The sequence below is a fragment of the Pseudopipra pipra genome, chromosome 1, assembly GCF_036250125.1.
Source record: "Pseudopipra pipra isolate bDixPip1 chromosome 1, bDixPip1.hap1, whole genome shotgun sequence".
NCBI lineage: Eukaryota > Metazoa > Chordata > Aves > Passeriformes > Pipridae > Pseudopipra > Pseudopipra pipra.
The window spans coordinates 16,391,190-16,407,405 of NC_087549.1; the positions used below are offsets into that span (position 1 = coordinate 16,391,190).

The window sequence follows — 16,216 nt, forward strand, 5'->3', positions numbered from 1 at the left end:
GGGAGTTGTAGAAGTAGGGTCTAATATTAGCCTGTCAATATCTATTGAGAAGACAGAGTCAGACTCTACATTGGTGCATGATGGAAGGCTGGTGGTGCAACGGACACGGTTAGAACAAGACTAGATATAAGGAAAAACTGTTTTTTACCACACACACAGTCAATAACAGGTTTACCAGAACATTCTTCATCCTGGGAGGTTTTCTGGACCCAACTGAATAAATCCCTGAGTACCTGGTCTTAGCTCAAAGCTGGGTCTGCCTTGAGCAGGAGCCTGGACACCTCCTGAGGTCCCATCTCAGGGAGAGGATCAAGAAATCCAAGCCACAGCTGGAGCTGAGCCTGACTAGGGAATGAAAAATAACAAAGAGAGTTTCTTCAGCTACATAGGAGAACAAAGGAAGATGGAAGAAGTTGTACCTGCAATAATGAGTGAAAGAGGGGACCTGGCTACAACAAACAAGGAGGAGGCTGAGGTACTCAAAAATCTTTCTGCCTTGTACTTCACTAGCAAGTGCTCTAGCCACACCACTCACCTCACAGAATGGAGACACGGACTGGGAGAGTGAAGTGTCTCCCACCACAGAAGACCACCCAGGTTAAAGACCATCTAAGAAACCTGAAGGCATATAAGTTGACGGGGCCTGATGAGATGCATCTGAATGTCCTGAGGGAACTGCCAAATGAAATTAAGCCACTAGCCATTGTCTTTGAAAAGTTGTGACTGTTGAAGTTCCCACTGAGAGGAAACGGAAAACAGAACCCCCATTTTTAAAAACTTAAAAAGGAAGACCTAGGCAACTACAGGCCAGTCAGTCGCATTTCTGTGCCTGGCAGGATCATGAAGCAGGTCCTTCTGGAAACAAGGAAGATAAGGAGGTGATGGTGACAGCCAGAATGGCTTCAGTACAGGCAAATTGTGCCTGATAAACTCAGTCTCCTACATTGGCACTACAGTGTTGGTGAATAAAGGAATTGCATGACCTGGCATGACCTACCTGGGCATGTGCAAAGCCTTTGGTACTGTCACATACAACATCCTTATTTCTAAAATTGAGAGACATGGATTTGACAAATATGCTACAAGTGAATAAGGAACTGGCTGGATGGTGATCCTCAAAGAGTTGCAGTCAACAGTACAATATCTGGGTGAAGAGCAGTGATGAGTGGTGTCCCTCAGGGGTCCATACTGGCACCAGTGTAATGCGTTTCATGGACAGTGGGATTGAGTACACACTCTACAGGTTTTCTCACGACTCCAAGCTGTGTGATGTGGTCAACACACTGAAGGGAAAGATGACATCCAGATAGACCTGGACAGGCCTGAGAGGTGGGCCTGTGTGAATTTCATGAGATTCAACAACACCAAGTGCAAGTTCCTGCATCTGGATCAGAGCAGTCCCAAATATGGCTATAGGCTGGGTGAAGAGTGCATTGTGAGCAGACATGCAGATAATGATTTGAGGATATTGGTGGATGAAAAATTGATATGACCTTCCCATGTGCTCTTACAGAGCAGGAACTTAATTGCACATTAGGCTGCATCAAAAGAAGCGTGGCCAGCAGGTCAAGGGAAGTGATTCTCCCCCTCTACTCCACTTTTGGGACACCCCACCTGAAGTACTGCTTCCAGCTCTGGGGCTCCTGGATAAGAAAAACATGAGCTCCATAGAGTGGGTCCAGAGGAGAGCCATGAAGATGATCAAAGGGCTGGAGCACCTCTCTTTGTGGAGATCTTATAGCAGCCTTCTGGCACCTAAAGAGGGCTTACAGGGGAGATGGGGAGGGACTCTTCATCACTGAGTGCAGTGCTAGGATGAGAGCTAATGTGTTTAAACTGAAAGAGGATAGACTTTCATTGAATATAAGTAAGACATTTTTCATTATGAACAGGTGTCCCAGAGAAGTTGTGGATGCCCCATAATTCAAAGTAATCAAAGTTAGATTGGATAGGGCTTTTAGTAACCTCATCTAATGGAAGTGTCTCTGGCTATGGCAGGAGAGTTGGAACTAGAGGATATTTAAGGTCTCTTCCAACTCATACCTATAATTATGGCTTGAATTGCCCTGTGAACTTTTGAAAGGCATGAGTGGAAATGCTTTTAGAAGATCCCTCCATGCCTCTAACTACCACTGAAAGTTCAGAACAGGATGCGATTTGAGAGAATATAATACCTCTAACAGTTGTAGAAATAGGACAGAATCATTCAGATTCCTTGCAGTTAAGACTACTGTGGTAAAATGTTATTTGAGTAGAGCTGGTTTTTGCATGTGTTTACATAATGTGTGTGTGTATAAGTTTGTTTATATAGCTACCTATTTATATCTAGCCTCTTTTTGACTCTGGGCAATTCTTTTCTGTCACTACTCCCTTTCTTTGCCATTGGTTCGTCAATCTGACCTGTATTGAAATGTGGGCAGGTCTCTATTTCTACTTTTAAGAGCTCATGTACTACTGGTGATATTTTACTTAATGTTATTGTCTAAAATTTTACAAAATAAAATTAAATTTCAAGTAGTCTATAAACATAAACAGTTCTGATTTTTCTAAGGCCCTAGTCTTGTAATGGTTTAACACTAGCCAACAACTAAGCACTACACAACCACTCACTCATTCCCCCGATGGGATTCCTTACACGAAATTTCCTCCTTAAGAAGCTTGAGTATAGAATCAGACGCGGTGGTGCATTTTGGCAACTGTTCTTATGTAGAAGATTTTAATTTACTTGAAATTTTCGAGATGCAGCATATACCTGGAAGAAGTTTGTTTTATTCTATAAATAAATTTCTTATTTATTTCAACAGAAATTGAAAAGGAAAGCTGTGGGGATCCTGGAACACCATTGTATGGTATCAGAGAAGGGGATGGATTTTCTAATCGTGATGTTTTAAGATTTGAGTGTCAGTTTGGATTTGAATTAATTGGAGAGAAATCTATCATTTGCCAAGAAAACAACCAGTGGTCTGCAAACATACCAATCTGTATTTGTATGTACCAAATATTTTCTTATTATTATTTTTAAGACATAACATTATGATAAGTTTTTACTTATAGGTAATAATTTGTGTAATTGATTTCAGAGTTAGCACAATACAATTAATTCTGCTGGCTGGATTAATTTACTTTTGTTCAGTAATGGGTTTGCTTAATGATTATGCCCAAGACAGGTTCTAGAACTGCTAAAATACTTTTTTCTCTTATAGCAACTATTAAAGCATTTGTCTTTATGTGATTTGATACAGTGTTTTATTATTGGCTTTTTTTGGTAGGATTCTGTAGATTTTATATGTATGATACACTTTTTATAGCTAGTCTTATATGTTAACATATTACCTTAGGTTAGAAGTTGCTGAATTGAAATCAAGGTTTTAAATTATTTACATTTTTTCCATGTATGAATACCATTTAGCACTTACATTATCATAGACATTCTTCCAGTTGCATTATACAGCATAAGTAAAACCAGTGTTGTGATACGTGTTTGTGGCAGCACCTGTCTTAAATTTTCCACTAAAATAGTATGGATCAAATATATTCAGAGTGCAATCAGATGCTTTCATCTCTGCAACTCAATTTAGTATGACTTAACTGAATTGGTTTAATATAAAACATTATCCTGATAACAACAAAACATCTCTGTTGTCTCTTTGAGGCTTGTTAATTTCTGGTGCCACTGTGTGAACAACAAATGATAAGAGCACTATTGACTTTCTGCCCCTTTAATGTGCTCAGTGGGAGGTCTGCTCATCTAAATAAGTGGTGCCAAGTGATTGTTATCATGGCTAAATTGTAAGGACTGCCGTGGATTTCCAATGCAACAAGGATGTTGTTTATTTCTTGGGGGCTCTGCTTGAGAGGTAGTTTTATTGAGAGGAAGGGAATACTAAGATTAAAAAAAAAGAACAACCTTTCTTCTAGATTCACAGATCATTACAAATAATGAATTATTCAGTTGAGGTAATCAGCAAGTTTTAAGATCTCTTACAAAAATTTAGCACTAAAATAAATCCTTATTGAAATGTGTTATTCTGTTATCTAACCTCTCTCTCTTTTTGGCAGTTCCTTGCCTTTCCAATTTTACTGCACCGATGGGAACAGTACTTTCACCTGATTATCCAGAGGGATATGGAAATAATTTAAACTGTATCTGGACAATAATTTCAGACCCTGGGAGCCGAATCCATCTCTCCTTTAATGACTTTGACTTGGAATCTCAGTTTGACTTCCTTGCAGTTAAAGATGGTGACTCTCCAGATTCCCCCATAATAGGAACATTTACTGGTGCTGAAGTTCCTTCCCATCTTACCAGTAATGGCCATATTTTGCGTCTGGAATTTCAAGCTGACCATTCAATGTCAGGACGTGGATTTAACATCACTTATAACAGTGAGTAATAGTATTTTTTTATTGTGTATGCATATTTTTCAACAAACAGTTTAGGAGGTAGCCATAAGTATGTAAACATGACACTATGGTAATACACCTTCAGAAAAATGCTACATTAGGCATTTGGATTATTGTATAAATTCTGTGCTAGGACTGAAAGTATGTGTATATTTCTCATTTGTGGCTTTAGAGATAAATATGTGCATATTTCTCATTTATGGCTTTAGAGATCATTGTTTGATGACTGTCAAACCGGACAAGTTTCAAATTGTGTAACAGGACTTTACTGAACTTGCTGATAGTGCAATTTGTGCTACATAATATTAATCACCATCATTACATGTGCAAAACAGTTATTCTTGAGAACTCATATGTTAGTTTAGCTGTGAAGGTATATATTATCCTGGAGCTAATGATCGCAGTGTGGGGCATCTCCTAGTCAATGCAGTTAAAGTGAGCAGCCATAGGAGCTCTTATCTAAATAAAACCACAATAGATTTGTTTTCTTTTTCTCTGTTTTACCTTCCTTACATACATTTACTGACAGCATAATAATAATTGAAGGTTATATTAAAAATCTTCTCCAGTACTAAATACTATTAGCACTTATCCACCTTAGTTTTTCCTGGCAGAACTGTTACATTTCTTCTGAAGGACGTATGAAGAGCTGCCTATGTTGTGTTTCTATCAAGTTATTTGGCATTTATCTCACACCAAAACCCAGTGCAGATGTGGTGAAGCAATTTGTAAAGCCACAGCATGAATAACTGCAAAATACAGTGCGAAACTTCCCTGGGAGCATATGCAGCAGTGAAATGAGGATTGAGTTCAGCCAAGTTGTTCCTTTTGGGTAGTTGGAAGGAAATTGGAAGGACCAGAAATGCCTGAAGTTCCAGTCTTGCAGCTCTGTGTAGAGGATGGTAGGGATAAGGGAGTGTCTGCTGGGGGGATCTCCATATCCTCCAGAGTTTCTCCACCTCATCCACCTCACACATTTGTATTTTTTGTTTGTTTGTTTGTTTTCTTTCCAATGGTAGAGTCTTTCCATGCCAACAGATAGACAAAATAAGCAAAATATGATGGATATTTTCACATTCCAAAAAGTCTGATGTCATGACCGACCAGTACTATTCCTGTGTTTTTCCCTATTGTCTAAGAGTTTATATATAATTCCAGAGGCTTACTTAAGATGTAGGAGAATGTTCAAATGCATAATTGGAAGGAGACCTGTGTACCTACATCTCCCCTCCCCAGAATAATGTGTTACCTGCTTGTCTATGTGGGAAAAAAAATTAATTGTTTAAGATGTTTTACTTAAAAAAAAACAAAAACCAAAAAAAACCCCAAAACCAAAACAAAAAAACCCAAACAAACAAACGACCCCCCCCCAAACAAAAACAAACAAACAACCAAAAACTCAAAACAAAACAAAACCAAACCACAAAAAAATCCTCAAAGAGGATCCCTTTAACGAAAGAGGAAATGAGATTAAGTGAGGTTTGTCATTGAGAGACCCAGAATCCACATTTTTTTTCCAAGGAATGCTAAGAATTAAAATTATTTTCATAATATTTCAAGGACTAAATTCCCCTATGGATCTCTACTTTTCTTACATCATCTTTCACTGTCCATCTTTGATTTTTCTCTCTCTTTTGTTTTGTTTTTTTTTAGGTTGTCAGTCTTTCAGAGAAGTATTTATTAAGACTTAGAGATGAGCTGACACCAGATTATTCTGCAAACATTCTTTTTCCAATTTTGCCTTGTATTTCAACTCTCAGCCCTCTATCTTATCTGCTTCATCCTCAGGTCATTTCTCACAAATATCAAGTGTAAATATGAAGAAAATGTGGTGACTTCTTATTGGTTTCTATACATATGAGTTATCTTTGCAAACTAAACTTAGAGTGGTAGCTAAATATCTTAGTAGTTTAACTAATTATTGGAAAGTCAGTGGTTATTCAGAACTACTGAAATATAAAATCACTTTTAATTAAAATGAGATATTGAATCCATATTTCTTTACAGAAGTCATAATATTTGCTCTATGTTTTTTTCTCTTTCATGTTCTTTTAACATATTTAAGAGTTTTTGCTTCTTTTCATGATTGTATTTAAGCTTGAATAGAGGTATTCATGTGTCTGTTAAACTCTGTAGCTAAAATTTACTTACGAAAGCAAAAAAATCTCAAAAAAATGTGTCTACTCTTTCTTCAGTAAGGACAGCTGCAGTCTGATAAATTACAGAAGTAATCTTTCCATAATAAATAGTTTAAGGGCAAGAGAGATGATAAAAAAAAGGAACTGGTAGAATTTCACTCTGTCTTAGCATTTATAAACCCAAAGTTAGTTAAAAATATGCATTTTCTTCTAACACACCAGTTGGTATATTTCAAAGTTATCAGTCTCTTTTTGCCCCCTTCAAGAGTAGGAATAGTAGGCACAAAAACAGCACTTGATTACTTCTTTAAAAAGAATGTAGACTAGTGCTGTAAATATCTTCATTGATGTGGAGGGGAATGGATGTTTCATTCCCATGACAAAGGAGCTGATGCAAAGCAGGCTAGAAAGTTGTGAGGTCCTCCATGAGTAGGCATTCCACATGCCAACCTCCCTTTGGGCTGATGTAGATGGATGTTTTGAGATGGAGAGCTTCTTCTAGATTCATTCAGGCTAGCTGGTGGACTGCTTTGAGCTGTTTCTCATTGATTGGGGTATAGGTGGTGCTGAGCAAATATTTTTGTATAAGTTTAGAGCTGCTGTTTCTCTCAGTTATGCAGATATTTCTTGTTCTTTTCATAACAACTATTTAATTGTGCTTTATCTAGCAAAAGCTACAACCTTAGGAGTTGCATAGCAGCCTGCTAAAGGTCAAACGATGGGCCTCTGACATCAGCCTATTTAATTCAGTGATTTCAGCTCTGTAGACCAAAACATTGACAATCCTAGATGATGGGTTTATATTTAAAGAGGGCTTTTAGTGTGTTTCATTGCTGTGATAGGGTATGTTCATTACAGCCTATTTTTCCTGGCACTCTCTCCTGCTAGACTTTTTCAGTCTCAGTACTTCTCAAGATAGAATTCTTCAAACTGTAATGCACTAAAAAAAGTGTGAGTTTACATGTATATTCTGAATAAGCTACCAGTTGTTTGCATAGCTTTAAATAATATTTCACAATAATTTTGAGTATGAAGTATCTCTTTGTTATTTGATATTCTCTTAACTTTGGTTTATTCTCTGATATTTCCTCTGAAAGGATTACCTTTGCTAGCTATTCCTAGATTTACCAGCTGAAACTCTTCATAGGGCAATCCACTAAAATAATTAATTATGCCACTGGACCACTCCTTGCTGGTGCTATTTTCCAAAGATGTTTTAAAGCAGATTTTATACTGGTTGAGTTCTGATTAACTTCATTTCTGCCTTCCAGTCTCATGAGATCTCTGAAGTTTCTCCCCTGCACTATTTTTTTTTTTAATACAAAATGCATACTTTAACATCCTTTAGAGTTAATATCAGAATATCAACATCACTCTGATCTATCACTATGCTTCCTGGCATTTTTCCAGATATTACTTAGTACACCTGTACAGTCATGGTAGTTGATGAGTATACAAGTCAGGAAAACTAGTTGATAAGGAACCATGGTTTCTTGATTTATTGTTGATGAGTAATATATAAATTTAATTAAGGATGTACCCGTGTGTTCTTTTTCTTTTCAGCCTAAGGCTTGTATAATAGGACGGCTCCACCATGAAGCTTTTTAGAAGCATCAGCAGACTGTATTTTGCCCATCAAGTAATGTAACTGCAGCCAGGCTAAGAAAGTGACTGCCGTTGTTGGGAAGGATTATCTTTCACTATCTTGCCTCCCAAAGCCATTCTATACAGTACAATTAATTCCATAGGAGCAGCAGTTCCTGAGCTGAAATATAGAGCAATGAATTGATTTTGCAGGCTTAATAAACTGGTGTCATACACAAGCAAGCTAAACCCGTAGTTAAAATTTATCTACATTTACAGATAACAATATTGAAAATCTATCTCTGTGTTGTCTGAAGGTAGTAAGAGAAACAGACAATCAATTCCCTTCCTAAAAGTGGTGACTAAAAGTATTGGAAAAGTTTTTGTAACCCCTATGAAAAAGTATGGGATTGCATAATTTTTAATGTCATCCTTGAATGGTAGACAACTATTCAGTGAAAGCATGATTTTCATTCCCAATATCTGTGGTGTTTCCTAAGTCAAAATGTCAATAAATAAATGCTTTCTCTTGTCTGTTGCTATGATTTGTAATACCTTTGCAATGCAACATCTGAGAAATCTTTCTGCTAAGTTAATGAAATATTACTTTTTTAAAAATTTCATGGGTATGTTTTGTCTAGCAGACACATTAGTAAAACTACAGGGGAAAAAAAAAAGTGAAAAACATCTTTTTAGGCCATAGTCCTTTCTGATGCTTCCAAATGTAAGAATATTTCTGAAGATACAATTTGAAGTCATCATATGTGATGAAGGTGGATATCATGCTTGTAATATTTGTTCTCACTGAAAAATCATCATTCTGAAGAATGTAGGATATATGCACAGTGTTCATAAATAAAACATCAAAATACAATAGCTAACCAATACATATATTTTAATGATAGTGTTAAATATGATCTTTCTTCTCCAAGTTTAAGGTGTGTTCTGCAGTAAAAGACATGGTCAAGCTTTGTTATAGTATCTAGATGTATACACATAAATTAAAATTTTTCACTTTGTCCATAGATAAACATGAAATTTTGTACATACTAGGAATTTCTTTGACCTTAAACAAAATGTTATGTTTAAAGATTAAAATTTTCTTTCTTTTGCCAACAAAACCCCGTTTGTCACTGTTCATGAGCATTCAGTACAAGAAATAAAATAAAATATAGTAGTATTAGGCATACTGAGGTCAGCATGGCTCAAATGGTGTGACAGTGAATTGGATATGCAGAAGATGACTAAAGTTATTATATCATAGATGCTTGCCCTGCCTTTCTGAAGGATGCTTCTGGCCCATTGTAACATTAGATAGGATGGACTGTTGGAAAGGAGAACTTAGCCATCACTGAAATCTGCCAGCACCTAGCTGTCCAAGATGAGATTCATGCTGGTATAACTTTATATTTTAAGCAATTTTTTGTACCGGTGTACGTTTTTTGATGTTGATCAATTTTTTTATTTCTTATTGTTTCCTTTGTTTCCTAATATAAATTTTTTGTTCTTATTTGCAGAACAAAATCCTAAAAATGTCCTGTTACTTGCAAGAGTTATCACACTATTTCCCCTTCCCCCTGCCCCCTTTTTCTTTTCTTCTCTTAAAAAGCATTTGGACATAATGAGTGCCCAGATCCCGGAGTGCCAATCAATGCTCGGCGTTTTGGAGACAATTTTCAGCTGGGGAGCTCAATTTCTGTTATATGCGAAGAAGGATTTATTAAAACACAAGGAACTGAAACAATTACTTGTATGCTAATGGATGGAAAAGTAATGTGGAGTGGACCTATTCCTAAGTGTGGAGGTATGTGTAATATTTCTTTCTGGTTCAGGAGAACCTGATGTAATGTGTTTTGTCACCAAATGAAGTTCAGATTTTTGCAGAAGTGTAGCACAAAGCTCCTGTAAAACCTAGCCCTTAATAAAGGAGTCTAGTAAGGCTTGAGTTTTTATTATAAACCTGTCTGCAGGAGTGACTTTTTCTTATAACGGTGATAAGGATAGAAGAAAAACACGGAAAAAAATGGCACATACATCAGTGATGTAAACACTGCTATATAACATCTGTAATGATGAAGGCTAATCTAAGAAACTTAATAGAACTGGAATGGGAATATTTTACACTCTTCATACTTTCAGATAGCTCCTATGTGGTGCTGGAGGAACTATCATTTCCCAGAGACATTTTTTGCTTGAAAGGATTTCTCCTGCCTTTTTTTTTTTTTCACTTCTTTTTAAAGAATATATTTGTCTCATGTGAAAAAATGTTTAAAGTAAAGAGTTTCAGTGCTAAAAAAGCATAATATTAATCTCTGCAGTTTGGAATTCCAGTCCAATCAGTATCATGACTGGCCTAGTTAATACTTAGGAGAAAGAAATATCAGGGGAGAAGAAAACAAGAAAATCCTTCTGTTCCCCAAACTTTATTTTAGTATATTGAAGACTCCTTTTCTTCAGCTATGATATTTAAATCTCCTGCCAACTTGTCACTCAATGTTTTTGAGCAGAAGTCTGGGGGTTTTGTAGGGGTTTGTTGCTTTGATTTTTTAAAATTTTTTTTCACCTGGTTTCATATAAGTTTTCTTCAATATACAGATATTGACTTCCTGATTCAAACAGATGAACAATTTAAAATCATTTGAATGCTCAGTGACATTTGTTGATATAATATTAGATTAGAATGAAGATGCTGATCTCTTTTGGGTCTTTGGCCATGCTATTTAAAACTTTTTGAGATGTTTTAGCCCTCTGTTGCAGTGCTTGTGTTTCTTCCATCAACAGTGACTCCTAGGCTGGGAAAGATTCCCTTAGCAACTGATCTTCTTTTTTTATAGAAATTAAATACTTCATACATCACAACATATAAACCATAGTGTTTTGCATTTTTCCTTGGACTTGTTTACACTAATAGATACCAAAACATAATTTTTACTTCATTGCCTATAGCTGAAGATCTCTTCTTCTAAAGGCGAAAAATTGATTCAGTTGCTTGTAATGATTATATTTAATCAATAACAATATAATCTCTGATTTATGGTTTGTGAGTTTTTATTTTAAACGAAAACTTAGTTTTTGTTTTCACTATGTAACTGCCTTCCTGAAAAAATTTACATAATTTCAATACATTAATTTGACTGCTTATAATATCTTTCACATTCGTTTAGTTTCTGAGATAAATTATTATTGTTTCATAGATATAAGGTGGGTCAGTTTCACTAGACAAGATTAGTATAGGCTATAATGCCTCTGCTTTCATATAGGCTTCATGGAGCTGTCTAACACTGCTAATAAAATATAAAGTTGCATTTTTAATGTTACATTAAAAGCTTAAATTAATGGGAATATTTTTTAGTGTCAGTCCATGCAGAAGATAATCTGATCCATAGGTGGCTGGATACTCTGAATGGAGCATATATTGGAATCCTAAAGGTTCAGACAAGGGTATATTTGTATTAGATGTTTTTATCATATTTAAAATTAGATATACTTTTAAAATTTCAGATAAAATTGAAAGACAAATTAAAATATTTTCAAACTAATAATGTAATTTGGTCTGTTAGGGTGTTCAGAATTTTTAGTGATTGTGTGCACATTTGCCTGTACTACACGGTTATTTCGTATAAGCTCTACACACACCTTGTAATTTCATTGTCATATATATTGAGTCAAAGGCATAACCTCCACATTCTGACTAGGAGACACTGAATGTCACTGCTGTGCACTTTTCCTTCCACTGCAGAAATGTCAGCAATTACAATTTATACCAGAGAGCTATTTGGTAATAAAAGTGGTGCAGATGGACAGGGTCAGCACATTCATTTTTCAGGGCAGTCCTGACCAGCCTCTGCTGGGACTTCCTCCCAGCCCTGCCCATGGCCCAGGATCCTATTTCTGCTGAGTCTGGGGCTGTGATCCCAGCCTCAGCAATGCTGCTGTTCTTGGCTCAATGTGCCCATGTGACTTCCTGGTTTGGCCTCAGACCTAACCCATCAAATTGCATCGTCCGATGGTTACTTGGTTGTTACCAGACCCTTTTCCTGTAACCAGTCCAGACTTGTTCACCTTGCTCAGGAAGAGCTGGATCTGTGAAGGCTCTAACTCAGTGTATGCTTGTGTATGTGTGCTCCTGGCTTCTCTTCTCTAGTGGAGTGGTCCTGCTTTTGCTGCTCTCTGATGATTTTGAATTTGGGATTCCTGTCCTTGTGCCTTTCATCCTTCCTGTGAGGGTTATATGGAGGATATTCCCATAATCTATTCTAATATTGTGCTGTTGTACCTGTGCTGAAGCTCTAACCTTGGTCTTCCTGCATAACTCCTGTAATGCTTAATATCCTGTGGTTCTGTAGCATTGGTGATAAGCTCTTGGAAAAAAACATGACTAAAACTATGAATCTACAAGACATTCAGTGATTAGCCTGTCATCCTCAAAGCTTTTTTCATACTCACATACCGAAATTTCCTGTCTCAACACCTGTACCTTACTATACAAAGAAATAAATACAAATGACTTTGTAAGAATTCTTAGATCAGACTAAGATTAGCTTTCAGTATTTGGCATATCCCTGTGTTTGACAAATAGATTCTGGTTGATGACAACCTCTAGTTAAGTTATATTTCTAGTGTTTTGTTTTGAACACGCAGACATTGGGAATGAATCTGTCGGGCAACCATCAAATATGGCTAGAAAAAAGAATAGGAGATGAAAATCAATGTAAAAAAGGTCAGGGAAACAATCCTTTGTCAAGATGAGAGTTTTATTTTCTAAAAAAACAAGCTCTTTAAGATCAGCCAAATAGCCCAGCTATTCTGCAGGCAAGGACTCCTGGGTCTAGGAAATCAGGTTGTGATGGTGAAAGTCAAATGAAAAAAATCTATGGAATCTTGCAATGCAAGCATCAGGAATAATCATAATCAGGAGATGGGTAAGAAAGATGAAGACCTAAAACAGCAGCAAAACACTTCGTTATTGTGAGACCCCAATTAGAAAGAGAAATTATTCCAAATTTAGGCTATCTTATAGAATGAATTATTTTTAATGTACTATACATAGGTGTATTTTTGTAATAGAGGTTTTTGCTGTATTCTAAATATAATCTTTAATGTGTCATGAAAATGTGGTGAGAATATGGAACTTTGTACAAGTTTAGCAGTAATGTATTCTAACTATGGTAGTATACTGGCTCAGAATAAGGCCATCTGGTATTCCTATTCTTGTTGATATACTTTGTAGTTTGTAGGCTCCCTATACATTATGAATATGTGGGTATATACAATAAAATATAGGGATGATGAATGCTGGAGAATTAACCTTCTAGTTGTTGAGGCGAATAGGAATTTAAATACTTTATTGCTTGACTGATACTATTTGCCGGAGGTAGTATGAAAAAGAGGCTTTAACACAAAAGATGAGAAAGCCCATTTTAAAAACATCAGTGATGAAAACAAGTCTGAATCTGCATATTTAGAAATGTTTGTAATATATTGAATTCTGAAATCTACATAACTTTTAGAAACCCTTTTTTTTCCCCTACATATTATGGGAAACATGGGCTAATATGTCCTTAAAAAAAAAAACAAAACCTATTTATAACAGTTCATCATTTTAATATAGAAGCTTGGTAATCTCCTGAGAAAAAATGAAGATCAGACAAATGCATAATAATTCATGGTCTTCAATTTGAAATTGTGTCAAAGAGAGCAAAATTAATCTATTTTTCTAGTGGAAAAGTACAGAATAATATAGAAAATGGTGTGTACTATGCCAGTACCAGTATGGGGGGCTCTCACAAGGACAGAGCAGAGAGGAAAAATCACCTACTGCTGACCATACTTCTTTTGGCACAGTCCAGGACACATTTGGCTTTCTGACCTGCAAGTGCATACTGTTGGCTCATGTCATCTACTAATATCCACAAGTCCTTCTCTGCAGGATTGTTTTCAATCCATCATCTTCAAAAGGTTTCCTGCCATATCTCATTTGCTTTGGAAGTGAGTATTGAAGTGTTTTGATAAGAGGCCAAAGTTTTTTCCCTATGTTTAAAAATTAAAGGATTAAAGCAGTTTATTAGTTCTTTTCTAAGATACTTTGTTGAACAATAAAAGAAAACCTTAGCAAAATGAAAATCTTGGCCTACATATAGATGTCTATGATCTAAATAAGTACATGTATGTTTCTAGTGAGTGAATCTGGCAAAGACAAAGCAAGCTCATCTTTCCCTTCACAGAATGAAATTGGGGGAAAAATTTCAGCTTGATTATGTCAACTGTGTATGAACTTTGAGGCTTGGTGAAATCCAAAGTAATTTGGTGAATTTTTTTCAGAAAAGTGTCATAAAACTAAAAATAAGGAAATACATTAAAAAACAAACAAAACCCCAACCAACCAACCAACAAACAAAACAAACCTCTAAGATTTGCCTTTAGAAAATGGTTTAGTCCCTGAGGTTTAAGATCCTGAGGAGCTCACCAAATCTAATTTGGTCTGTATCAAATTCTTGATTATCAATTAAGCAAAGAATAACAATAAGCCCATGATAACAATAAACTGGTCATGCCTTCACAGTTCTATAGTCTAATGTATTTACTCCAATATTTATGAGAACCAACAAAGTATTTAAGCACAGAATCGTAGAATGGTTAGTGTTGAAAGGGACCTTAAAGATCATATAGTTCCAATCCCCCTGCAGTGGGCAGGGGTGCCATTCACTAGATCATGCTGCTCAAGTGTCCATTCAATCTGGCCTTGAACAATTCCAGGGATGGAGCATCCACAACTTCTCTGGGTAACCTGTTCCAGTGCTTTCTTTACTCCTCTGAGTAAAGAATTTATTCCTAAAATCTAATCTAAACCTTCCTCCTTTCATTTTAAAATCATTACCCATTGTCCTGTCTCTAACTGTATAAAAAGTCCCTCTTCCTTCTTTTTACCCTTAAGGTACTAGAAGGCTGCAGTGAGGTCTTCCAAAGCCTTCCTTTCTCCAAGCTAAACAACCCCAGATCTCTCAGCCTGCCTTTGGTGCACCACTCAGCTTCATGTCATCTGCAGACTTGCTGAGGGTGCACTTGATCTCATGTCTATGCCATTGACAAAGATATTAAAGAGTACCAGTCCCAAGACAGAGGCCTGAGGGACATCACTCCCTAGCATCCTTTTAAATGAAGAAATAATGTTTTCCTAGTGTTTGTAAGTTACCATGTGGCCTACCTGATTATTATGTATGATAAAGTTCATATGTATACATATATATATATATATACACTGAAGCTGACTTTTTTCTCTAGATATCTAGGTATTTTAAATTGCTAGAAAAATATTATGATTTTTTTACCTCTTTTAAAAATGGTAATACTTCTAGTGATTCAATTACTGCATTTCTTAGATAACTCAAGATAGTTCTGTGAATTAATTTCTCTAGGGAATATCAATCTACTACTGAAAATAAAAAAATAAAAGCATGACAAGTACTCCTACTGTCTTTCCCTCACCTATCCATAACACAGAGGTGGTGTTGATCTCACAAAAGTGTGATGACACATGCACTTGACTTTCATAGGCATGTAGATCCATCAGATGAAACGGGTTTGCATTCAACCATGAAATTAAAAACCCACACAGAGCTTTGTAAGACTATAAGATTATAGCATCTTTGGGATGGACTAGCACTCTCCATAGCCAAAATCAGCTTCAGTCAAACCTAATCGTTACTTCTGAGAATGTCTATTCTGCCCTATAACTGTCTTAACACTGAAGAACTAATGGAAAATTCCCTCATTCTGTGCCATATTTTCTTCACCTATTTGTTAACTCAATTGGTTAGAGCTTGGTGCTAGTAATGCCAAGGTCATGGGTCCAATCTCTGTATGGGCCATTCACTTAAGAGCTGGACTCAATGATCCTTGTGGGTCCCTTCCAACTCAGAATATTCTGTGATTCTGGTCTAGTGGAAGGTGTCCCTGCCCATGGCATGGGGGGTTGGTATTGATTTAAGAATTGTTTTCAGAAATTCTCTTCATCCTTGTAATTCTTACAGTTGTGAAGATTCTTACTGTAATTAATGTGCCATTAAACCACTGAAATACTTAAAATTACT

General features: G+C 36.2%; 1 protein-coding gene across 4 annotated transcripts in view; it reads left to right on the forward strand.

Annotated features, from left to right (window-relative positions):
- Nucleotides 1-16,216, forward strand: part of CSMD3 (CUB and Sushi multiple domains 3) — a 605,903-nt gene that overhangs the window by 348,154 nt on the left and 241,533 nt on the right. For all 4 annotated transcript variants that reach the window (XM_064646451.1, XM_064646458.1, XM_064646466.1 and 1 more), the window contains 3 exons: nucleotides 2,805-2,987; nucleotides 4,060-4,386; nucleotides 9,736-9,930. In XM_064646451.1, coding sequence (XP_064502521.1) covers nucleotides 2,805-2,987; nucleotides 4,060-4,386; nucleotides 9,736-9,930 — 705 coding nt within the window. The remainder of the gene's footprint in view (nucleotides 1-2,804; nucleotides 2,988-4,059; nucleotides 4,387-9,735; nucleotides 9,931-16,216) is intronic.